Source organism: Triticum urartu, chromosome 5, assembly GCF_003073215.2.
Source record: "Triticum urartu cultivar G1812 chromosome 5, Tu2.1, whole genome shotgun sequence".
Taxonomy (NCBI): Eukaryota; Viridiplantae; Streptophyta; class Magnoliopsida; order Poales; family Poaceae; genus Triticum; species Triticum urartu.
Window position 1 is genome coordinate 457,838,414 of NC_053026.1, and position 23,438 is coordinate 457,861,851.

At 51.8% G+C, this 23,438-nt stretch overlaps 1 protein-coding gene, 2 non-coding genes and 2 pseudogenes across 3 annotated transcripts; 4 read left to right on the forward strand and 1 right to left on the reverse strand.

Annotated features, from left to right (window-relative positions):
• Positions 1-313: 313 nt before the first annotated feature.
• Positions 314-3,622, reverse strand: LOC125507136 (very-long-chain 3-oxoacyl-CoA reductase 1-like). Its single transcript, XM_048671818.1, has 6 exons — positions 3,594-3,622; positions 3,481-3,531; positions 1,801-2,120; positions 1,419-1,707; positions 1,209-1,278; positions 314-823 (listed from the first exon to the last, which is right to left on the reverse strand). The coding sequence occupies exons 1-6, from the start codon at positions 3,620-3,622 to the stop codon at positions 518-520; spliced, it is 1,065 nt and encodes a 354-aa protein (XP_048527775.1). The 3' UTR covers positions 314-517.
• An 18,192-nt stretch (positions 3,623-21,814) lies between these two features.
• Positions 21,815-21,903, forward strand: LOC125511862 (annotated as a pseudogene).
• Positions 21,904-22,037: 134 nt separating this feature from the next.
• Positions 22,038-22,125, forward strand: LOC125511864 (annotated as a pseudogene).
• Positions 22,126-22,180: 55 nt separating this feature from the next.
• Positions 22,181-22,258, forward strand: LOC125511908. Its single transcript, XR_007285178.1, has one exon. It is a non-coding gene; the product is annotated as a small nucleolar RNA snoR122 (small nucleolar RNA).
• Positions 22,259-22,327: 69 nt separating this feature from the next.
• LOC125511858 lies at positions 22,328-22,400 on the forward strand. The gene has a single exon (XR_007285132.1). It is a non-coding gene; the product is annotated as a small nucleolar RNA Z267 (small nucleolar RNA).
• Positions 22,401-23,438: the final 1,038 nt, after the last annotated feature.

Genomic DNA, 23,438 nt, shown 5'->3' on the forward strand with positions numbered 1-23,438 from the left:
AAGAGCAGGAGAATGAAAATACCATGACCGGTATTCGTAGTAGGATAGTCGATACTCAACATACGTTAACTATGTTGATGGAGGTCATCATCATGTGAACTATATGTGTTTGTACGATCCATGTCTTTCTAATAGTATTATGGGATCCGTATCTATTTATATGTATGCAATATCAAAGTATTGTCGTTGAATCATCTACATTGTCATAATTTTTTTTTCTTTTCAAAATGGCCGTTCTACCAATTTAAAGATCATTGTCTTATAGTCAATTAGCATATAAACATATCTCATGGACGAGGGGCGTTGCAGACAATCCATGGCCAAATCTACATTAGTTATTTTAGTGAAACAACTTCCGGGGTTTTTTTTTGAGGGGGAACTTCCGGTTTTTCCACAGGTGGAAGTTGACAACTTTCTAACATCTCACGGCTCACAACAAATTTCACACAGTCTATAGCTCAACCAAACAGTCTTAGATGTGACATAGCCTATATGAGATTTAGCAAATTCGTTCGCTTTAATCACCAGCACTATTGTTCCCGGTAGCAACATAGTTACCCTGTGATTTCCTCCATGATCTGAGCCTCCGAAAGATAACCCTCTCCTTCAGGTGTCGCCGTAACAACCACCAATCGGTGATGAAATCTGATGAGAAGTAGCAGAGGTACCATCCCTGGAGGCGGTGGACGGCGTTGGGCATACACAGCGATCCGTGCCCAATCCAGCTTACCGCCGCGCGCGCGTAGGCGTTCGGGGTCAGCACGAGCTGCCAGACGAGCCTGGCCGCGCTCGACACCATGTTCGTCTCCACCAGGAACGGGACCTGGTGGATTATATAGGCTATCAATCAAGCATGGTTAATTTTATTATTTCTAGTGTTCGATGCACTATCTTGATTAAAGATGAATAGATCTAAAGAGAATGAATGTGTTTATATACATCAGCTGCTCACCTATGTACGCGAGTGATTTTTTCTTTTTCAAATGGAGGTAAAAGATTTACCTCATCGATTAATGAAAGAGTTGCCCATTTAATTAATGGAAAACGGAAAAAAAACCGTTACAAACTAACCACATGCGAACTACTTACTCATAGAGCATGCAACCTCATAAGCACAAGATCAGGTCACAACCATACCCAACATTCTGAACATGCAACGAGCTCCGACCCCACATTTCTACAACGCAAACGAGTGATTATGGGGATACCTGACATTGCACATCGATTCCTCTGCTCTTGTACTCCACGGAGAGGCTCCTGGAGAACTCAAGAACGTACCTGCAGGTCGGCAAGAACAGAGCATGTATTCTTCTTCTTTTCTTTTTTGATTTTTTTTAGTCTATTTTGATTGATGAAAGGAACAGATCATGTGTTTCAATTCAAGAATAACACGCGAAAGATGTGCGCGTCGTCGTTACCGCTTGGTGGCGACGTAGACGGAGTAGAGGGGGTAGGACGGGAGGCCGAACGATGACCCAGAGCCGATGTTCACGACGGCGCCCCTCCCTCGCCGCAGCATCCCCGGCAGCACCGCCGCCGTCACCTCCGTCAGGGCCAGCGCGTTCACCCGTATCATCCTCACCCACGCCTCCACGTCCACCTCGTGGAGGTACACCGCGCCCGGCTTCGCCACGCCCGCGTTGTTCACCAGCACCCCTACGTCCAGCCCCGCCACGGCTTCCCGGAGCCGCCGCATCGCCTCGTCGCCTGCATGCCCAAGATCGATCGACACGACACGACCGGTCAGGCAGTCGGTGCTCAGACGCATACGTACGCTATGTCTACGATCAACCTTTACACCTTGCGCGGTGGAGACGAGGGAGAAATCGAACAGCACGGTCTTGGTCTGCACGGCGGCGTGAGCCCTGGAGATCCTCTCGGAGATGTCCCCGAGCTTGGGCGGGTCGCGGCCGACGAGGACGAGGTTGAGGCCCCTCTCCGCGAGCTCCAGGGCCATGGAGCGCCCGATGCCGGACCTTGGGCCGGTGACGACGGCCCAGGCGCCGTACCGGCGGCGCAGGTCAATGGGCCGGCGGAGGAAGACCGAGAAGTAGGCGATGAGGCGGAAGCTGATGGCAACGACATGGAGAGCGCCAAGCGAGGCCAGCGAGAAGAACCACACCGGCACGGCCATCTCGTGGACGCGGTGCGTCTCTGGTACCTGCAAATGCGGTTGAGCAACGAAGGCAGTGTGTGTGCTCATGCTCATGCATCGCGAGCGGCTTGGTATATAACATCCAAGAAAATACCGGAGAATAAACTTGTGCTTTAAAACACGTGATCAGAGCGAACCAACCTGTAGTTGGATGGTTAGAGGGGCCATGATATAAGCAATGCTACATCCACGCAAAGCTACGTAAGGTTTACGTAATGCTGCTGATTTGGCCAATTTTAATTGGAAGAAGGGAAAGGAGGGGGCCCCACACCCATGAAAATCAGGGGAGGAGAGAATTAGAGGGAAGGTTATGTAGGATCACGTAACAGGTTTACGTAGATGTAGTATTATTGGCCACCTCTAGAAATCATCTCTCCCACCAGAAAATTTGCTGCTATTTGCCGCTATTGCCCGCTATGGCGGCCGCTATAGCTGCTGGGAGAGGCCGCCATGAAATAGTTTCTCCCATGATTTTAATCTATGATTTGGATAGCTCAGGTGACTCAAGCAGCTTAAAAAACCTCAAGGAGAATCCCCTGGTGGAGTCCTGGTGATGGTGTAAATGGTTCCTTACTGCAGCGATGCTTCTCTCGATGTGGGTTGTTCTCCTCAACGACAACTCATCGGTGTTAAGGGCTTATTATTTTTCTGTCTTGCAAAGTTTGTTATTTGAAACTACAATTGTATCTTCTTACCTGAGTAAAGCAGTTTATTCTAAAAAGACCAATCTTAGAGAAAAGAATAATTGGATTTTGCTAATCCCAGTTGACAATGAATTACTTAGTTGTCGGCAGACGTCAAGGACCATTTATCCAGTGTTGAGATACATGCACGATTCAATGTTAGTTTGAACTTTGAGAGGAAAAAGATACATTTCCCCCCCACCGGATGAACAAAATGTTATAGCACGGTGAACATTATTCTAGATATGCATGAGGTATATTAAGACAATATTACCGCCTTTTACACTTGATGAGCATATTCTTCTTCTAATACATCGTCGTGCATAGCTTTTGCATGTTCGCAAGAAAAGAAAAGACTCCAGTTAGAATCCTGGAGCAATTATAGTTCAAAAATAAACTAGAACATATGGTTTTTGTAGTAATAGTCTTACGTAGGGACAATTTTATGTTGAACTTTTTAAATCTGCTTGATTTTTTAAGTCAATTGAGAAATTGTTATTTTTAAATCAACTGAGACAAATGCTTTCTAAAAATGTGCTTATCACAGAGCTAAATATACTTGCACTAATTTGAAGCCGGGGAAGAAAATTACGCATTGATCCCTTGTGGAGTTGTGGTATGGGTGGAGTTTCATGGGATAGTCATTCAGTAGGACTATTTTCAGGCTTAACTAGAAAACCATTCTGAAGAATACTGTCACACAAGTTATCGAAATTGCTCCACACATGATGATTTTGCCCGATCTGAAAATCCACCGGCCGGTACCCTGCTCATTCATGCGCATGTCCGGCTGGATGTATGTGTCGTCTGTGAATAGTTGAATTCTGTCATCCGCTTAGCACTGCTGCACAAGTTATTCCTCGACGTGATGTCCTTTTCTATGCAAATTGTCGGGTGGTTGGTGCGACATATGCCAATGGATGGCTTATCATTGTGGGAGCCAATAAAACATCGCCGGTGCCTGAAAACAGGATAAGGCGAAGACATACACGCCGGTGAATCTTACCCAGCTTCAGGGCTCTCCGTGGAGATAACACCCCTAATGCTGCTCTGCGGGGTCTCCGCATGATCACTAGCTCGAAGGGTAGCTACAGAATGCTCCTTGAACTGTTCGGAGAAAGGATGAAGGAGGGCCAGGCTAGCCCGCTCCTCTTCTCCTTGTGGTGTCTAAAATCTATCCAAAGAGCGATCTCCCCTGCATGGGAACCCTGGGGGGTTTATATAGGCCTACCCCCCAGGGGTACAATGGTAATCCGGCTAGGCGTGGGCCCCAGCCGTCTGTGTCTACGCCCGCCGACTTCTCCGCCGACTGGTGGGGCCCGCCGACTGGTGGGCCCGCCGGCTGCCGACCCTTTGGTCGACAGGCCGGCCCCACCGCCCGGGGGTCTTGTCGGGGGCTGGTTACTGTTACCTTGCCCCTGGTGACGATGGCTTTGTCGTGGTAAGCATGGCTACAGTGCCGCCGCGAGGTGGCTCATCACTGTAGCCTTACCTTCTCTTGTCTCCTTAATGAAGCACCTCCTTGGAGGGAGAAAGTTGGCCGGCTATTGGAAGCCGGCCATACCCCTGGCCGGCTGCGGGAAGCCCGGCCGCTTTTAGGATCTCCCTGGCCAAGGGGGCCCGCCACCCACGGGTCGTACTGGCCGTTCGCCGTGGGTGACGTCACGATCATCGTGGCAACAGTGACGCGCCGGACGGGATGGCCGCCTCGTACAGTGCACTATGGTCAGGCGTGCGCCGGGATTCGGGGGTGGCAGGCTTTACTGTAGCCACGCCCCGTCTTGTCGCCGTTATGTGGGTGCAGATTCTGAGGGCAAGATCTTAGCCGCCTGCTGAGGGGCCGGCTCCCGGGAGTCGGCCCTTTTATGGCCGGCTTCTGGAAGTCGGCCTTCTCGTGGTCTTGTTTCTCAAAGATTTCAGGGCTGGGCCGCCTTCGCGCAGCCGGCTTGAGAGGTAGCCGGCTAGGGGAAGGCGGGTGTCGGTGTCAAAACCGGCGGATCTTGGGTAAGGGGTCCCAAACTATGCGTTTAGGCCGGATGGTAACAGGAGGCAAGGGACACGAAGTTTTACCCAGGTTCGGGCCCTCTCGATGGAGGTAAAACCCTACATCCTGCTTGATTAATATTGATGATATGGGTAGTACAAGAGTAGATCTACCACGAGATCGGAGAGGCTAAACCCTAGAAGCTAGCCTATGGTATGATTGTTGTTCCGTATGTTGTCCTACGGACTAAAACCCTTCGATTTATATAGACACCGGAGAGGGTTAGGGTTACACAAAGTCGGTTACAATGGTAGGAGATCTGCATATCCGTATCGCCAAGCTTGCCTTCCACGCCAAGGAAAATCCCTTCCGGACACGGGACAAAGTCTTCAATCTTGTATTTTCATAGTCCAGGAGTCCGGCTGAAGGTATAGTCCGGCCATCTGGACACCCCCTAATCCAGGACTCCCTCAGTAGCCCCTGAACCAGGCTTCAATGACGACGAGTCCGGCGCGCAGATTGTCTTCGGCATTGCAAGGCGGGTTCCTCCTCCAAGTACTTCATAGAAGATTTTGAACATAAAGATAGTGTCCGGCTCTGCAAAATAAGTTTCCACATATTGCCATAGAGAGAATAATATTTACACAAATCTAATCTGCTGACGTATTCCGTAGTGTGACACACCACGGCCAAGCCTTTATCCGAGTCGTTTTATTATCCCACCTCAGCACATCATGCGAGGCAGTTTCCTTGGCACGTCTTGTTAAAGCAGAGATCGTGTCCCCTTATTCCGGGATTCTCATCAATACGGGCGTAGGTCACCCAACCGCTTCTAGGACTCCTAGATTATAGGCAAGTCCAAACGGACACGGAGAGGACGCTTGATATTCACCCTCTTTATAAAGGGACAAGGCTTTTATTTTTCCCTCCCATGCTCAATCGAATCCTTCCCCCACCTCAAGCTCAAACGCCCGAAGTTCAGGTCAGGTGCTCCGAACCTTCAGTCATGTCCGGATCTAGCCTTCAAGGCCGATGGGTGCCTTCCTCCGTCACGGAAGAAGACATCAAAAAGTTGAGGGAGGCCAGATATCTAACCGCCGAGATTTTGCATCGGCTGCCTCCCCGAGGGCAGGCCGTCCCCACCCCTGAACCCAACGAGAACGTCGTGTTCGTCTCCCACTTCCTCCGAGGTCTAGGCCTTGCTCTGGATCCTTTCGTCAGAGGTTTGATGTTTTATTACGGGCTAGACTTCCATGATCTAGCTCCGGACTCCTTTCTTCATATCACGACATTTATTGTCGTGTGCGAGGCCTTCCTCCGGGTTACCCCTCACTTTGTCCTATGGCTCAAGACCTTTGAAGTAAAGCCGAAGATGATCGAGGGGAAACATGCAGCGTGTGGAGGTGCCTCAATACGCAAGATGACAGGAGCTCTGTGGCCCAAAGGTTCCATCCCAGAGGTGTCTGAATTGTGGCAACAGGAGTGGTTCTACATCACGACTCCTAGAAGTGCCAAGTGGGCGGCCGCCCCTGTTTTCCGCTCGGGCCCTCCACCACAACTGATGTCATGGATCAGCAGAGGTCTGAGCTGGGGTCCAGCCAAGGACATGCCTATACTGCAAAGCCGCATTCGAGATCTCTTCAATGGAGATTTCAGTTTGGTTGCGGTAATACAAGTTATGCTGGTTCGTCAAGTCTAGCCTTGCAAACGCTGGCCTCTTCGCCTGTGGGAGTTCAATCCCGAGGGACCGCGTGTCATTCAAAATTTTCTCGGCCTGACGCACGAGGAGATGTACAAGTCATTCTTTGGACCTCAGCTGGAGTGTCCGGAAATCACCGAGGACGTGGTCCTGAGTAGTAACCGCGCCGCCGAACAGGTAAGGCATCTTCCGGCCGAACATACTATCTCTCCTTTGTTACGAAGTTATTTCTGAGAGTTCGCTTTTTGACCAGGACTGGCTAACAAAGGCGAAGTTTATTCGGTGTTCGGCCCCCCTCCCTGAGGGTTTGGAAAATCCGGTATTGGAAAAGATGCTCCAGACCGCACCTTGCCCGGAGCCCTTGAAGGAAGATACTGTGGAGGATAATACGGGCGGACGCGGGCCCCCAACGCTGCCCATTCTAACCGAGGGAGCGAGCGTCTCCATGAAGGAAGACGACCAGAAGAGGAAAAGGACTGCGCCCGGGGATTCGGAAGTCGAAGCTTCCAAACGGGAGAAGAAGTCTCCCACAGAGGGTCCTACCTTGGGGGGCGCTCTTGCCGCACAAAGTCCGCGGGGGGATCAATTCTCCCGCGAGTCGTAAGTGACCCGAAATACTTTAATAGTACAGATATGCCATCTTTTTCTTCTGAGAGAATAACCACCGCATATATTTTTGCAGTTCGGGCCTTAGCCCCTCTCAAATGAGCTCCTCTTCGGGGGATCTTCTTTCAGAGATGATGGAGAGCGAAACGCCTCCTCCAGACTCCTCTGCTCCGGAAGCGGGCGACCCTGAAGTGTCGTCGCGGAGGGCCTCTCCGAGTCCGGTGAGGCTGGAAGATAATCCCATTGACCCCCGAAGCTCCCAGCGTCCATCTCCCGAAGAGAGCAGACAAAAGAGTCCGGCACCGTCTAGTGTGCGATCGAATGTTCTGAGGGAGTTGGTGGGGCGAGCGGCCATCTCAGATGAACACCGTGTGCTGATGAATACGGTGATGGAGAGAATATCATCCGCCGAAAGTGGATTGCATGAAGCTTTTATGAGTCTACTGACAGGCTTTGAGGTACGTAAAAGAATGTATGATAGTCCTGCACATGCTAGGTGTGCCCTGTGTAGATAGTAGCCCCTGAGACTCTGGTTGTCGTTGGAAACGACGACGAACAGAGGATCATATTCCCAGGTAATAACCATACTGCCTCTATGTGCAGGTGATGGAAGCTCCGGTGGCTAGCCGGACTAGCGAGTTTGCCCATTTAGAACGGCAGTTGGATGCAGCAGACGCCGACATCGAGCTTGCTAACAAAAGGCTTGACGAGGCATAGGGTAAGTGTCATTATCTGGTAAACGCCACAATAGGAAGAGTAGCATGATGCCAACATCTTTAATATGTTGTGACTGCAGATGGAGCTGCCACTGTTGAAGCCTTGCGAGCAGAACTTGCCGAGCCAAGGAACAAGCGAGGTTGGGTAATGCGGCTGCTTTGAAGGCGGCCGAAGAGTTGCAAGCCGAGAAGGCCGCGTATGGCGAGAGCCGAGACAAGATGGCCAAGATGGCCATAGAATTAAAAGCCGCCGCCGACCGTTGCCAGGTTCTTGAAAAGGAAAACCAAGCGAAGGCATCGGACCTTGAGAAGGCTGCTGCGATGAAAAAAGACCTCCGCTTTGCTATGAGGGCAAAGAAGGAGGAGCTGCGGGAAGCCGAGGATATTGTAGCTGGGAAATCCTTTATGTTGCGGAGGAAGTTCGGAGATCCACGGTATGCCCCTCTGGATCGGCTGTGGAGTTCGGAGGATGTGTATATGGATTTGACGGCGAGCGCTGCCGATGCGGCCAAGTACTTCCAGGGTCAGACGGACCATGAAGTAGACCAGTTGTTTTGGAGACAATTCTATTCTCCTGAGCGTCCACTCTCGTTGACTGACCAATTAGCCGAATGGGCCGAACTAAATAGGTTGTCCGGACTCTCCATGAGGTCTGTTGTGGATCAGCTATGGACGGAAAGGTCAAAACCGAACAGCTATTTCAGCTTGGTGCAGAATTTCCTTGACGTGGTGCCGCGCATTAATGCGATGAAGAGGTCGGCGTGCATAGAGGGCGCACGGATGGCCTTTGCCCGTGTTAAGGCATACTGGGCGGAGATGGATGCTACCAATGTTGCAGCGCGGGATTCGGCTATAGGTCGAAAGGCTACTGAGCACTACTTTGAAGAAGTTCTTGAGGGTGCCCGTTTGATAGAGACCCAGTGCTCAAAAAATATTATGTTTGAGTGATATGTAATCTCATTGTAAGCGAAATGCTTTCATAAATTTTTATAAGGCTATTTTTATACTTTTGCCTGAAAGTAATATGATGCCTCCTGGGCGGCCGTTTATGTATACATGTGTATAACCTGAAAGATTGCAGTCGTCGGCTTCAACCCCCACACATATAATGCAGAGGTGCTCGCAAAGACACGCGTTCACACTTAACCCAACGTCTTGGTCCTATTAAGGAGGTGATAGCGGAGCGAGCGAGGCAACCGGACTATAATGCTTTAGCACTTTCACTTAGCCATAGGAGTTTGACAGTGGGGCTACTAGATAGCCCCTGGTGGCTCTGCACTCTCCCAATTCCGGGGTGCGTACATGCCTGGCCGGAAAAGGCCCTTCGTTAAGGCGGAGGAATTCTAACATTCCCACAGGTCATCGAGTGGTTGACCAGTCTCACGCTATATCATGACAATTAGTTTTCGGCTTTCTCTACTAAGGTGCTCGTCCGGATGAACCAGGGCACAATCGCAGTAGTTCTCCTGGTGCTACCTTAGCTGGTAAAGCGGAACGTAAGGCACCAAAACACAGGAGCCGGGAAAACCCAACATTTGACCAAAGACAATGATTCGGAGTTGATGCATATAGGGCCAAACTCGCGACGCCGAACACTCCCTAAGGTATTCGGTCTTTGTGGTATAAACCGGGCCTAAATAATGGCCTTTGTAAGAAGCCCCTTGTGTCCAGGTACGTGCATTGTTCTGGCGTGGCCACATGCCAAGACGTCAGCATCCTTCTCAATGGTGGATATATATCAACAAGAGACAGTAAAAAAGGTTTACGCAGGGTCTTAATCTAAAAAGAATCCTTGGAGCGGGTCCCTGCTGCACGTCTGCGCCTGTGTCTCCGTTGTGCCGTATCCTGGACGGGTGTAGCATGATGATCGTCTGTAAAATAGAGGAATTTAAGTGAAAAAGTTGTCGTGCAAAAAGATAGTTTTTAAAGAAACCATGTATAATTCAAGATGATAAGAAATTGCCACTTGTCTGCGCGCGTTGAGCCCCTTGTATTGACAAATAGGGGTGTGACCACTTATTCGGTATAAATAGCGGCGCCGGACTTGATTGGTTGTGTCTAAGGTCTTGATGACCTATTTGGATGCTTTCACTGGTCCGGGCGCCTTTAGTGTGCGGTTGCCAAGGCAGCCGCACTCTCTTCGGCGCACAGAGATTGCTTGATATTTCCGTTCACTGAAATGATGCCACGTGTACCGGGCATCTTGAGTGTGAGGGAGGCGTAGTGTGGTATTGCATTAAAGCGAGCGAAAGCTTCGCGTCCGAGCAGTGCTTGATAGCCACATTGAAACGGAGCGATGTGGAAGGTTAAATGCTCGTGACGGAAGTTATCGGGGGAGCCGAATATAACCTGTAGTAGGAGGGAGCCCGTACAACGAGCCCCTGGGCTTGGCGTTACTCCTTTAAAGGTAGTATTGCTATGGCGAATTTGTGTTGGGTCTAACCCCATCCCGCGGATTGTATCCTGATATATTAAGTTTAGGCTGCTGCCGCCGTCCATCAGGACTCGTGTGAAGTGATATCCGCCAATTATTGGGTCTAATACCAGGGCAGCCCATCCTGCGTGTTGGATACTTGCTGAGTAATCGCGATGGTCGAAAGTGATTGGTTGAGACGACCAGTGGCAGGACTTCGCGGTGACAGGCACTTGGGTATATTTTCCTGGGAGTGTCGTGTTGTCTTTTCCCTTGATCACGTGTAACACATTTACTGTTTTGACTTCTGGTGGAAAACTCTTTTGTTCCGCCATGTCTTGCTTGGGAGGCTCGTCCTCGTCTTCACTTGGTGTATCCTCCCCCTTATGTATGGCGTTGAGCTTGCCGGACTGCTTGAAGACCCAACATTCTCTGTGGGTATGATTAGCAGGTTTACCAGGGGTACTATGGATCTGACATACTTGGTCCAGAATTTTGTTGAGGCTGGACAGTTCATCCCTGGTGCCTTTAGGGGGCGGCTTTTGACCTGGCCGAGAGCTTTTGAATCCGGCATTTACTGTCATGCCCTTCGTGCTGTCTTCTTTATTCCGGCGTTTGTTGTTGCTGTTGCGCCGTGATCTCCCGTTTCCATCTCTAACTTCAGATGTACTGGGGTCGCTGGTGCTGCATTTGGCTAGCCAGCTGTCCTCACCCGCGCAAAAGCGGGTCATGAGGTTTGTTAATGCGGCCATTGTTCTCGGCTTATTTTGGCCGAGGTGTCTGGCGAGCCATTCGTCACGGATGCTATGCCTGAAAGCTGCCAAGGCTTCGGCGTCCGGACAGTTGACAATCTGGTTCTTTTTAGTAAGAAACCTGTTCCAAAGCTTTCGGGCTGACTCTCCGGGCTGTTGAGTTATATGACTCAAATCGTCCGCATCCGGAGGTCGGACATAAGTCCCTTGAAAATTTTCCCGAAAGGCGTCTTCGAGCTCTTCCCAACTTCCAATGGAGCTTTCGGGGAGGCCTTTGAGCCAGTGACGAGCTGGCCCTTTGAGCTTGAGGGGTAAGTACTTGATGGCGTGGAGATCATCTCCTCGAGCCATATGGATATGGAGGATGTAGTCCTCAATCCAGACCCCAGGGTCTGTTGTTCCGTCGTATGCCTCTATGTTTACGGGCTTGAATCCCTCTGGAAATTCATGGTCCAGCACCTCATTGGTGAAACATAGGGGGTGTGCGGCACCCCTGTAGCTGGGTGTACCGCATTGTTCGGATGTTTGTTGTGTTGCATTGTATGCTGGGGCGCGCTTGCGTGGTCCATAGATGGATCTTGCTGCACCGTCCTTTGGGTGCGAGCCCTCGCATGGGTTGCGTGTTGTATTGTGAGCGGCGTTGTATGCCGCTCTGTGTTGGTAGAGGGGTTGTCTATCCGACCAGGTGGCTGCTCTAATATTTGGTTGTGGGGGGTCTGAGGCCTCCTCATCGAATTCGGGTAGCAGCTTCCGCTTTGGGTAGCTCTTGGAGGGGCGATTGTCGCCGTACCTTGCTGCTGTGTTGAGTATTTTACTCCATCTGATTTGGAGTGTGTCTTGCGCGGCCTTGAGCCTTTGCTTCTGCTTTTTCAGACTCCTCGCGGTGGCAACAAGCCTTTTACGGGTAGTCTTCTTCTCCGGGTGCCTGTCCGGCGTTATGTTGTCCGGACCATTATCCTTGATAGGATTTGTTTGTTCGGTTTGATTATCCAGATTTCCATTATCCGGCAGCGGTTCGCCCTGCTCCAGCGCTGGGTCTGTGTGATCGCTATTTGAGGCGGGATTTGGGGCGGCGCTTGCGTCGCCGCTTTGACTGCTTTTCGAGGGAACAAGCCTTCGGTGCGTCCTTCCGCTCCTCATCGTCATCTTTTGGTGCGTCCACCATGTATACGCCATATGACGAGGTGGCGTTCCAGGGCCCAATAGGCGCTGGTTCTTCATCGTCTCCTTCATCGGTGTCCATACCGTCGATGTCTTCGGAGTCCAAGTCGAGCATGTCGGTTAAATCGTCGACAGTGGCTACAAAGTGGGTGGTGGGCGGGCTTTGAATTTCTTCATCGTCCGTATCCCAATCTCGCTAACCATAGTCCGGCTAGGGCTCTCCTGATAAAGAGAGAGACTTTAGTGATTTCATAATATCGCCAAAGGGCGAGTGCTGAAAGATGTCCGCGGCAGTAAACTCCATGATCAGCGCCCAATCGGATTCGATCGGTAGAGGCGCGAATGGTTCGGAGTCCGGAGAGGAGTCCGGCTCCTTGGAATCACGAGTCTCGCGGAGTGCGGGGCTGGTGTTCGGCTCGATCGCCGCTAGGATCATAGCCCCCGAGGCGGCGTCCATCCACCCATCCTCGATCGGTGCAGTTGGCTCCGAATTAAGGGTCGAAGCCGATGCGGGTGCGGCCTTCAGGGCACTGTTAGGCGGCAGAGCTAGATCATGCTTGTCATGGCAGTGCGGCGCGCTCGGCAGTGGCTCGAATCCATCGAAGATCAAGTCCCCGCGGATGTCAGCCATGTAGTTTAAACTTACAAATCTGACCTGACGGCCAGGGGCATAGCTTTCGATCTGCTCCAGATGGTCAAGTGAATTGGCCCGCAGTGCAAAGCCGCCAAAGACAGAGATTTGTCCGGGGAGACAAGTTTCACCCTGGACCGCATCACTATCGATGATCGTAGGAGCCATCAAGCCTGACGGTGATGACACAGAGGAACCCTATATGAAAGCACCAATGTCGGTGTCAAAACCGGCGGGATCTCGGGTAGGGGGTCCCGAACTGTGCGTCTAGGCCGAATGGTAACAGGAGGCAAGGGACACGAAGTTTTACCCAGGTTCGGGCCCTCTCGACGGAGGTAAAACCCTACGTCCTGCTTGATTAATATTGATGATATGGGTAGTACAAGAGTAGATCTACCACGAGATCGGAGAGCCTAAACCCTAGAAGCTAGCCTATGGTATGATTGTTGTTCTGTATGTTGTCCTACGGACTAAAACCCTCCGATTTATACAGACACCGGAGAGGGTTAGGGTTACACAAAGTCGGTTACAATGGTAGGAGATCTGCATATCCGTATCGCCAAGCTTGCCTTCCATGCCAAGGAAAATCCCTTCCGGACACGGGACGAAGTCTTCAATCTTGTATCTTCATAGTCCAGGAGTCTGGCTGAAGGTATAGTCCAGCCACACGGACACCCCCTAATCCGGGACTCCCTCAGCGGCCCCGTGTCTTGGACGCTTGGAGGCTTGATCGGCCTGTACTTTTTCTGAAGTGCCAGGGGAAGCTGGCTAGGCTACCCGTGGTCATTTACTCCGACAGTAGTCCCCGAAGCTGATTGGGCTCCGAGGCAGAAAAAAGTCGAGGAGCTCAATCAGCTTCCTTTCTTGAGGAGCCGGGAATTAGAAGCCGGTTTTGACTAGGCGCGCTGTCTCTTAGAGATCTCGAAGTTTGAAGGCGGGCGCCAGTCGGCGCGCGAGTCCGGCTGTGAACTGACCGCTCGTCGTCTGCGCGCCACATGGCATCCTCCGGCTGGAGGGGCCTGCCAGCCCACGCGTGTGACGGGACACCGCCGCAGTCTGGGGCCCACCACTATAGGGCCTCGGCCCACGCGCAGATCTTCTGTGGCCTGGATGGACCGCACGTGCCCCAGCGGCGGTTTCCCCACACCGTAATGGCGCAATAATTACGGTGCGTGGGGGAGTGGGTGCAGTTAATCCCACATCCCCCCACGTCCTGCCTCCTCGGCTTCGCCGCACGAGGCTATAAGTAGGGGGAGAGGAGGGGAGCGCCAAACGCTCTCGCGCTCTCCCTCGCTCTGCCCCCTCCTTCTTCTTCCTCCTCTTGTCATGACAGCTACCTGTCGCCGCTCGGCCTTCCTGCCAATCTTCTTGGCTCGCCGTCGCTTCGTCGCAGTTGGGTTGTGCACCCTCCTTTCGCCGCACCTTTCTCACCGCCGCGCCGTACCCAAGGCGTTGTCGAGCTCCTGGGACGGCTCCAACGTCCACGACGACTTCCTCCGTCGGACGTGGCGGCTGCCGGGCGCGGATCTCGTGTGGGTCCGCCTCGCGCCGGAGAGGGAAATCTCACCGGCGCCGGAAGAGGACGAGCGGGTAATCTTCTGCTCGCACTACCTGCGTGGCTTCGGCCTGCCGGCGAGCGGGTTCCTCCGCTCGTTCCTTGAATTTTATCATCTCCAGCCACATCACCTCACTCCCAACACGGTGATGCTGCTGTCGGCCTTCGTCACCCTGTGCGAGGGTTTTCCTGGCGTCCTCCCCACTCTTAAACTGTGGGGAGAGTTCTTTCAGTGCAAGCTCGGCACCGTTGTCGCGGGCGTGCCCACCTCATGCGGTGCCTTCATCGCCATGCGGAGGGCGAGCGACAACAACCCGTTTCCGGTCCAGGTCCCGCTGATCCAGTCGGTGAAGCTCTGGCAGAAGTCCTACTTTTATGTGAAGAATATTGCTCCGCAAGGCGACTTCGTCAACCTGCCGGCTTACATAGCCGGCCCGCCGGCTGGGAGGCAACCTTCATGGTCCTTCCGGTCCAGGTCGCTGTCTCCGGGCGGGTCCGCCTCTGTTGCCCGGCTCCGGGTGATGATCCAGTCGGAGGGTCTGTCCGGGGCCGACCTGGTGGCTGCCTTCGTGGAGCGCTGGGTGCTCCCGCTCCAGGGCCGACCTCATATGATCTGCCAGATGAGCGGCCACTTCGACCCGTGCCGACTAAGCACCAAGGAGATGCCTCACGCCGAGGTGTCTTATATGGTGAACTACATTTCCAACTACAAGCTCACCGAGGAGTGGCAGTATGGCAAGGTGCTGTACTCTCGCGCCAATCCTCCGCCGGTGGTAAGTTTCTCTTCCTCTTTATCTTTTCTTGTTGCCGAGTTCATGGTGGCCAACTCATGACCAGCCGGCCTTTCTTTGGCAGAACCCCATGATTCCGCCAGCAGCTGGGGCCGCAGGGGTGGAACGCCAGTTCCTCCCCAACCGTACTATGGACGATGTAGACGACCTAGACCTAGGGGCGGCCGCCATGGAAGACGACGTCGTGGGGGAAGGTGGCGACGCAGGCGGGTCCGGGCTCGGGGCCGGCTTCGAGGACTGGCCAGATGATGACGAGGCCGAAGTCATCATGCGCCGCCGACCGGCGGCCGATCACCATGGTGCGGGCCCATCCGCCGGGCCGACCGCGTCGACCCACTTCGGCAGTCGGCCGAAGAAGCCCAAGAGCACCGCCGCGGCGACCAAGCGCGATGAGGCGGCCGCGAAGGCAGCCCGCTTCCGCAAGGTGGTGAAGCAGCCGCAGGCGGTCTCAGCGTAAGTGTCGCTGTTCTCATGCCTTTCTTTTTTCTTCTTCTTCGGTTGATGTTTTTCCAAACCCTTTTTCTCAATTTATCAAACAAGGCCCCTCTTTCCCTTGGGCGAGTCCCGGCCGCCTCCATAGTCGGAGCCGTAGGAGGGTCTTCAAGCTCGCGCCGGGTAGATCCCCGCGCCGACCTCCTAGAGGCGACGGAGCGGAACGCGCGGAAAGCGCGGGAGGAGCGGGAGGCGGAGGAGCGGAGGGCGGCTCAGGAGGCGGAGCAGAAGTCGGCGGAGGCGCGAGCCGTCGCGGCCGCCAAGGCCCAAGCGGAGGCCGCAGATGTGGAGAGGGAGGCGGAGGCCCCGCAGAACCAGCCTCCGCAGTTCGTCATTCCCCTCCACGTCGCGGCTCCCGACACCCCTGTGCCCCCGCTGGAGGAGGCCGGCCGCGGCCAGCCGGAGATGGAGAGGGAGGCGGCGCCATCACTGCCGACTGGAGCGGGCCGAGGAGGTCGGCCTGAAGTGCCGCCAGCGCAGCCGGCTTGGGGCGAGCCGACCGTGGGAGGGGATCTTGTGATCTCGTCATCGCTTCGCCGACGCGCGGGGAAGGCGACTTCAGCGCCGGACGCGCAGAAGACCATGGATGCCGGCTCATCGGCCCAGGACCTAGAAGCGGCCAGCGACAGCTCGCCCGGGTGGATGCCGGGCGGCGGGACAGCCGTGCTGAATGTGGCGGCGCAGGACGTCCGGAACCGGCTTCAGGCCCAAGCCACCGCGCAGAAGCAGTACACCCAGGAGTTTCTCACGACGCGGTCGGTTATTCGGGTGAGTCCTCCTACTCCTTTGATTGCTTTTAATTTCTTCCATGGGGGCGCGTCAGCGCACCCACTGGGTGTAGTCTCCGAGTTTCGAGCCGGCTGCTGAGCAGGGGGCTTGGAACTTATTGGAAAGCTTGATTACCATCTTGTTCTTACTCACGTCCCTTGTCTTCTCTGCAGGAGTACCACAACCTCCGCGCGGCCGCCTTCAACTCCCAGGCCCAGGAGTTGAATCAGAAAGCCACCGATCTGACTGAGAGCCGGAGTAAGCGCTTCGTTTTTCTTTTAAGTGGGGGTGCGTCAGCGCACCCACTAGGTGTAGTCCCCAAGATTCAGGCCGACTACCGAGTAGTCGGGTCGGATCTTTTCCTGACGACTTCTTTCTTTATATTGCAGGGGCCAATGCTGACTTGAGGAGCCAGCTGAGCGGAGCCCAGACCGCCCTTTGTGCCAAGGAGGCCGAGTGCACCGCCCTGGCTCAAGAGCGTGACCACCTGGCCAAGAAGCTGGCCGACCAGGAGGAGAGCCACAAGGCGGCCCTGAAGGCGGCGCAGGACAACGAGGCCGCCCTCAAAGCCGAGTACGAGACTGAGGCGACAAACTGGGCCGAGATGAGGCAGGCGCTGAGCCAAGGCTACAGCGGGGTTGAAGACTTGATTGATGGTAGGCCGCCTTCTTCTTTGCTTCCTTGCCTGCCTTCTACTATCTGATTCATTTTTTGATTTTGTGTCACTCGTTTCCTCTTTGTGCAGATTACTTCCCCGGCTACTCAGCCGCCGCCACCCAAGACATCGAGGCCTACCGCGTCGCGCGACGGCAGGCGGGGGCCGAGATTGCGCCGAATGCCAGCCGGTCACTTGAGGAGCAGCTTCTGGGGCTTCAAGCCCGCCTGCAGCCGGCCCATCATATGCTCCGCCGTCTTCAGCACGTCAGAGTGCAAGTGCTGGTCGCCCTCTGGCCTGGCGAGGTGATTCCGCGCACCCCAAGTCGGACCACCGACTGGCTGGAGGTCGCAGTCGGCCGCTTCGAGGCTTGGAAGGCATCAGCGGCCCGCTCCGCCGCTGGGCGGGCTCCGGAGTTCGTCCGGGCTTGGTATCCTGGGCTGAACTTGGACCAGCTGAGCACCTGGCGGCAGGAGGCTGACGAGGAGCTGGAGGCGGTGCGGCCGGCTATCATCCAGCGCGCCTCGACGATCGCCGAGTATACCGATACCAGCGCCTTTGCTCCTAAGGTGGATGACGCCGGCGCCGCTCAGCCGGAGGAGTGGTTCGGGCTGAACCCGGCCGAAGGTGAGGACTCGGCGGAGGAGATTGCCTCCAGTGATGAGGGCGAAGAGGAAGAGTGAGAGGATGACGAAGACGCTGCGCCGGATGATGAAGCGACCAGCCCGCCTCAGCTTGATCGTGCTTCCAACAACGATGCCGAGACTCGCCAGCCGGTCACTCCTCCAGCCGACACCGCCGACTCCGCCAACCTACCCAACTCACCTGTTGTTCCCCTGGCTTGATCCGCCATCCTAGCTTTCCTGCTTGTTACTTCTTTGAACAATCTTTTAAATTTGCGCAGTTCCACCCACTGGGGGTGTATTCAGACTATGTTGAATGCTGGCCTTTCGAAGGTCTTTTCTGTAAATATTATGCATGTGTTTGGCTTCCGTTTATGTTTGCTTTTTATCCTTTGGCTTTTTCCTTTGCCGCCTTCCCTTGGCCATCGCCTTCCCAGCCGGACAGCTGCTCTGCAGTCTGTGGCTGGAGAAGGACTTGGTGCTTTTGGGAAGGCAAGTACTTGAGCTTTTTCAGATTTGCAGCAAGGTGAACGGGAAGCCGGCCAGCCGACTGCTCTGGTAGTCGGCTGGCGGGGTGGGAGGCTGGCTCATGTTATATAAGTTCGTTAGTCCTTAGCCGTTTTTCGCATGGGCATCCTTTCCTGCCCTTGGCTCTTGCCAGTCGGACAGTCGTTTCTTCGATCTGCGACTTTTAGCAAGAGGGGGCTTGGGTGCCGGCACACTACTTGTCTGGCTGCAGGTGGAACTTCAGATATAACTTGAGGTGGCGAGTCCCCGGGCCGACTGGTCGAACCCGGTGCCGGACGAGGAAGGCAAGTGTAGCAACATAATCGTATGCATGATACTCATCTTCCATAGATAAAAGAGGGTAGTCCCCGAGTACTCCTCGGGGCACCCCTTGTCTCGTACTTAGTACAAAAGGTAGCGTGCTATGTACTGCTTTTTAACTATAAAATCTTCGGGGAGATTGGCGTTCCACGGTCGGTCCGACTCCTTGCCGGAATCGTCTCTCTTGCGTGCCTTCGGCTTCTGCGCGTCAATTAGGTAGTAGGAGTCGTTGCCTAAAGCTCTGCTGATGATGAAGGGGCCCTCCCAAGGGGCCGAGAGCTTGTGCTGGCCGGCTGTTCGCTGGATCAGCTGGAGCACAGGACGCCCTCTTGGAAAGATCTTGGCTTGACCTTCCGGCTGTGGTAGCGACGCAGACCCTGCTGATAGATGGCGGACCGACTGAGAGCTAACAGCCAGCCCTCTTCCAGCAGGTCAACACCGTCTTCTCGTGCTTCCTTGGCTTCCGCCTCCGTGTACATGGTGGCCTGAGGCGAGTCGAACTCGGCCTACAATTTTGTTTTGGATAAATTCATGAATAAGCTTCCTGCTTATAAGGCCAACTTGCTCTCTCATGCAGCTAGGCTTGAATTGATTAGATCAGTTTTTTCTGGTATTCCTGTTTACTATATGGCTAATATTTTATTTCCTAAGAAGTTCATAGCCAAACTCACTGCTATTATTAGGAACTTTTGGTGGACAAGTATTAGAGAGCATAATTCGAGCAAAAGCTTGTGTCTTAGAGCTTGGAAGGATACTTGTTATTCTAAAAAAGAGGGTGGCCTTGGTATTAGGAACTTACAAGCCATTAATGAAGGCCTGATGCTTGCAGCTGCTTGGCGTATAGCGAAAGATTCTTCTTCCCATCTCCATCTTGTTCTTAAGTCCAAATACTTCCATGATTCTTCCATCTGGACTGCTAGCCCTTCTAATCCAAAATCAGCTTTTTGGTCCTCCATTCTCAAAATACTGCCCAAACTCAAAGCTCATTCTTTTTATCAGATTACTCAAGGTAATATTTCTATATGGAGTACCCCTTGGTGCTCGCATCGGAATGCTATTTATGATCATCTTATTATTCAACCTTCAGGATATAGTTACCCTTCTCTTGTTAAAGATCTTTGGGTTCCTGATAGGAAAGAATGGAATTCTACCCTTATTTACTCTCTTTTCCAACAACCTCTTGCTTCTACTATTATGCAGACTGATATTATTCAAGAGGACGGTCCAGATATTCTGTGTTGGGACCTTACCCCTAATGGTATTTGTACTTCTAAATCTACTTATAAGCTGTGTTTGCAGGATATTCATGCCAATCCTAGATTTGCACCTTCTCAGGTTTCTTTGCAGGTCAAGAATCTTCTAAATGAGGTCTGGAAACAAAAGATGATGATTCCCAGGGTAAAAACTTTTGCTTGGAGGCTTCTTAGAAAAGCTCTTCCCACAGGTTTGAGAGCTGGCCGCTTCTCCGTGCACATATCTCAACTTTGTAGCAGATGCGGTAAGCTTGAGGATGAGATGCATTTATTTTTTTCTTTGTGATTTTGCTAGAGCTGCTTGGTTTCTGAATCCTTGGTGCATTAGAATGGATATTTTAGTTCAAAGTAACCCTAATATTCACAGTATTTTCCTTGCTCTGATTAATATGAATCATCCTCATGCTTCTCTACCCAACATTCTCAACTTTATGTGGTGTCTTTGGAAAGCTAGGAATGATTATTTATTTAGTAGGAAAAAAATCTCTTCCTTATCATATTAACACTGCTGCCATAGCCCTGTGTAATGAACTCGATGATTCTATACATATTTCTTCTCAGCTCAAATCCAATGAGATGGTCGGTGTTTTACCTCTTACTAATCAGATTCCTATGCAGGGGAAAGTGATTAAGTCTGATCTTCAAGTTACAGGACCAAAAGTATACTCTGATGCAGCATTTAGATGCAAAAAAATTCCAGGCTTGACTCAAGGATCTGTTGCTACTGGAATTGGAATTTACCTCTCTTTACCACAAGTCCAATTGGAGGTCAATGTGCAGATCCAAGCTTCTACTGTTATCACAGATACACCTTTACAAGCTGAAACTTTGGCGCTTCTTTTGGTGGCTAGAGTGGCCAAACAGCTATGCATTTCTCAGCCCACTTTCCTCACTGACAATCTGTCTTTGGCGTCATGGGCGGCTAGCAGAAAGATTAAGGAATCTACTACTCCTTGGACTATAAGGAAAATTCTGGCTGACTTCTTCTGCTACTCCAAAGATCTTCAGTCCCAGGTGTTTCACATCTCTAGGGAGATCAATGGTATTGCACACAATGTAGCTCACCAGGTTCTAACATCAGTGGTAGAACCTGATATATGTTGTTTCGCTTCAGCTCATCGGAATATGACTTGCCTTGTAGTTTCTCTTCTCTCTACTTTTCAATTTCAGGGCTTTGTAATTCATGCTGTACGGTGTTTCTGAGCTGAAATAATAAAGTTTGGCGCCTAGTGCGCCTTTTGTTGTTCAAAAAAAAGAAATGGGAGGAGGTGGGGAGGGCTCCGGGGGATGCGTCGATGAGGGAAGAGAGAGAGAGAGAGAGGAGAGCCGTCGCCGAGATCCAGATCGAGCTCCTAGGCGCGGGGAGAGACCGTCCGTTTTTTCTTCGTGTGAGGGGTCGTCGTACGGTTCTTTTTCACGAGGGCGGTCATCATCTGTTTCTTTTTCTCGCGCGAGGGGGCATCGTTCTTGGGTGCGAGGGAGGTGGAAGGAGGACGAAAAAAAACCCGAATGAAGGTGGTGGGACGAAAGAAAACCTGGACGCAATTTACCAACTGCTCTATTAGGAATAGAAATTGTTGTTTTTTATTCCCACGGTCCTACCTATTAAAAATATGGTCAAGCAAAGAAACAGGGAGAGTCAAACAGAGACCTACATTTTTTATGGTCAAGCAAGGAAAAAAGAGAGTCAAACAGAGACGAAAAGAGTTTTTTTTTTAGTAAAGGTTGAAAGGAAAAGAGTAGTCGTGATAAACCGAGCCGACATAGTTCGGTCGCATAACAGCCCACTACGATAACTTAATAGGCCAAGTGCTTAAGATACATAGCCCAGCAGGCCCACGTTCGAAAACCCTAGATGTTCCGCGGCACCTATATATACACCAGCCGTAGGGATCAGGAAGCATCGCCCAGCCCCCACCGCCCGCCGCCTTCGGTTTGTTTCTTGAGCTCGAGTTTTCGATTTGCTTCTCCCCGTATTGCTTCGTCCAAATCTTCCCTTTCTTCCTTGCTGGTTTAGTAGTTTGACGAGTTCTTGGTTGGGGATCCATGGAAGCAAGTGATGATAGCAAGACAGGGACATCAGAACCCTTCGGGGTTATGACAGACTACGTCTATAATGGGAATCTCTCTGATGTTTTCGATTTCCCAAGCCAGATAGATATGTTTGAGTTGCTATAGTTGTTTCTTTCAGATCTGCTCTTTTGGGTTTGCTCGTATTCTTTCGAATCCTCTTTCTCGTTCGAGGCAGTTCAGAGCTTGGATGGGAATCCGTGAAGCAGGTGATGACAATCAGACAGGGACATCAGAACCATCTAATGGTTATGATATACCAAGTCTAATGGGAATCTCTCTGATGTTTCTGTTTTCCAAGTCGATTCGAGTTTTTGATTCGTTTTTTCATGGGATTTGATTGGCTGCCGATGATGCATAAAAATGCACGTATTATCGGATTGTTCCATGACGATCAAACACATTGTCACAACCACTGAGGCAGCTACTTCCAAGTTAATGGCTATTATTCTGATTTCTATTTTCTGGTTTTTTTGATTCGTGGATTGGGGCGAACTGCCTGTGATGGTGTTAAATATACTTTGCAGCTTCAGCTATGAAAAGAACCTACAATCTGAGGCTTTTGCATCCAATCCATTGTTTATCACTCAATCTATTTTACCCTTTTTACCTAGTTTGGATCTTGCTCTTGATTTAGGAGATCAACGAATATACTGGTCCTGGTACTTAAAACACCTAAAAATTGGGAGCTGTTCACCTGTTAATTACTATTAAAATAATTGGTAACTAGGTTCATGGAATTCCTCGGCACTCAGATTATCTATGGCTTCACAGTGTTCATCTGTACTTCCACAATTTTCCCAGGATTTTGCTCCCCATATCTCTGATGGCTATACCCTTTCTATTGACCCTGCCGTTGTCTTTGTGTCTCTGCCTCCCTCAGCGCAGTTTTTCTGCTGTCGCTTGAGCAGAACGACCAGGACTGCAATCCTCGCGCAGGCCTAAGAAAATGAAAAATATGCTAAACTAAAGCAAAAATAATAGAGATCCTAATACAGACATCTTGCTTACATCCCTGGGCTTTCTGAGCCGACTGTTCTTTTTGACCCGGGATCCGCCTCTGTAGACGACCAGCTGCAGTTTGCCTACATCCCTGGGCTGCCCAGCTTCATTGCGTGAGTGCCTCTCCAGCGCTGTCTTTGTTAGGTCCAGTAGCGGTAGTTTCAGCCTGCAGTGTTGTAACGTTGAAAATGTTCAAGGACACATTGTGAAGACTAAGATACTGTAATCGACTGTTCTATGTTATATAGTGGAACCGTCAATTAATGATCATCAATCTGAAGCATCGTGTTATATAGTGGGAATCGGTTGGTGGCTGTATGATGTCCTGACGAGGTGTTCCCTTCTTGGTTTGCTGTCCTTTGGCGGCTCTGCTGACTGAGAGTTTTGTCATTGATCTATTTGTTGGGATCTATTTGTTGTCCTTGGGCGCCATGTTTTGTTAATCATTGATGCAAAGCTTGGATCTATAGACCTCTCATTGTTTTGTTGACGGGGAGTTTCTTTGTCGTCGATCACAGGATACACCTCATAGTCGGCAATAGAACTCCTCAGAAGACGGATATGGCAGCCTTGGGGAAAGCACAGAGGAAAAATATGGTAC

Coding starts and splice junctions, on each gene's coding strand:
- LOC125507136 (XM_048671818.1), bottom strand. CDS start 3,622: ATGCGCATGAATGAGCAGGGTACCGGCCG. Junction 3,532..3,593: donor AATGAGCAGGGTACCGGCCG/GTGGATTTTCAG, acceptor CTTGTGTGACAG/TATTCTTCAGAATGGTTTTC. Junction 1,279..1,418: donor GTCTACGTCGCCACCAAGCG/GTAACGACGACG, acceptor GCCGACCTGCAG/GTACGTTCTTGAGTTCTCCA.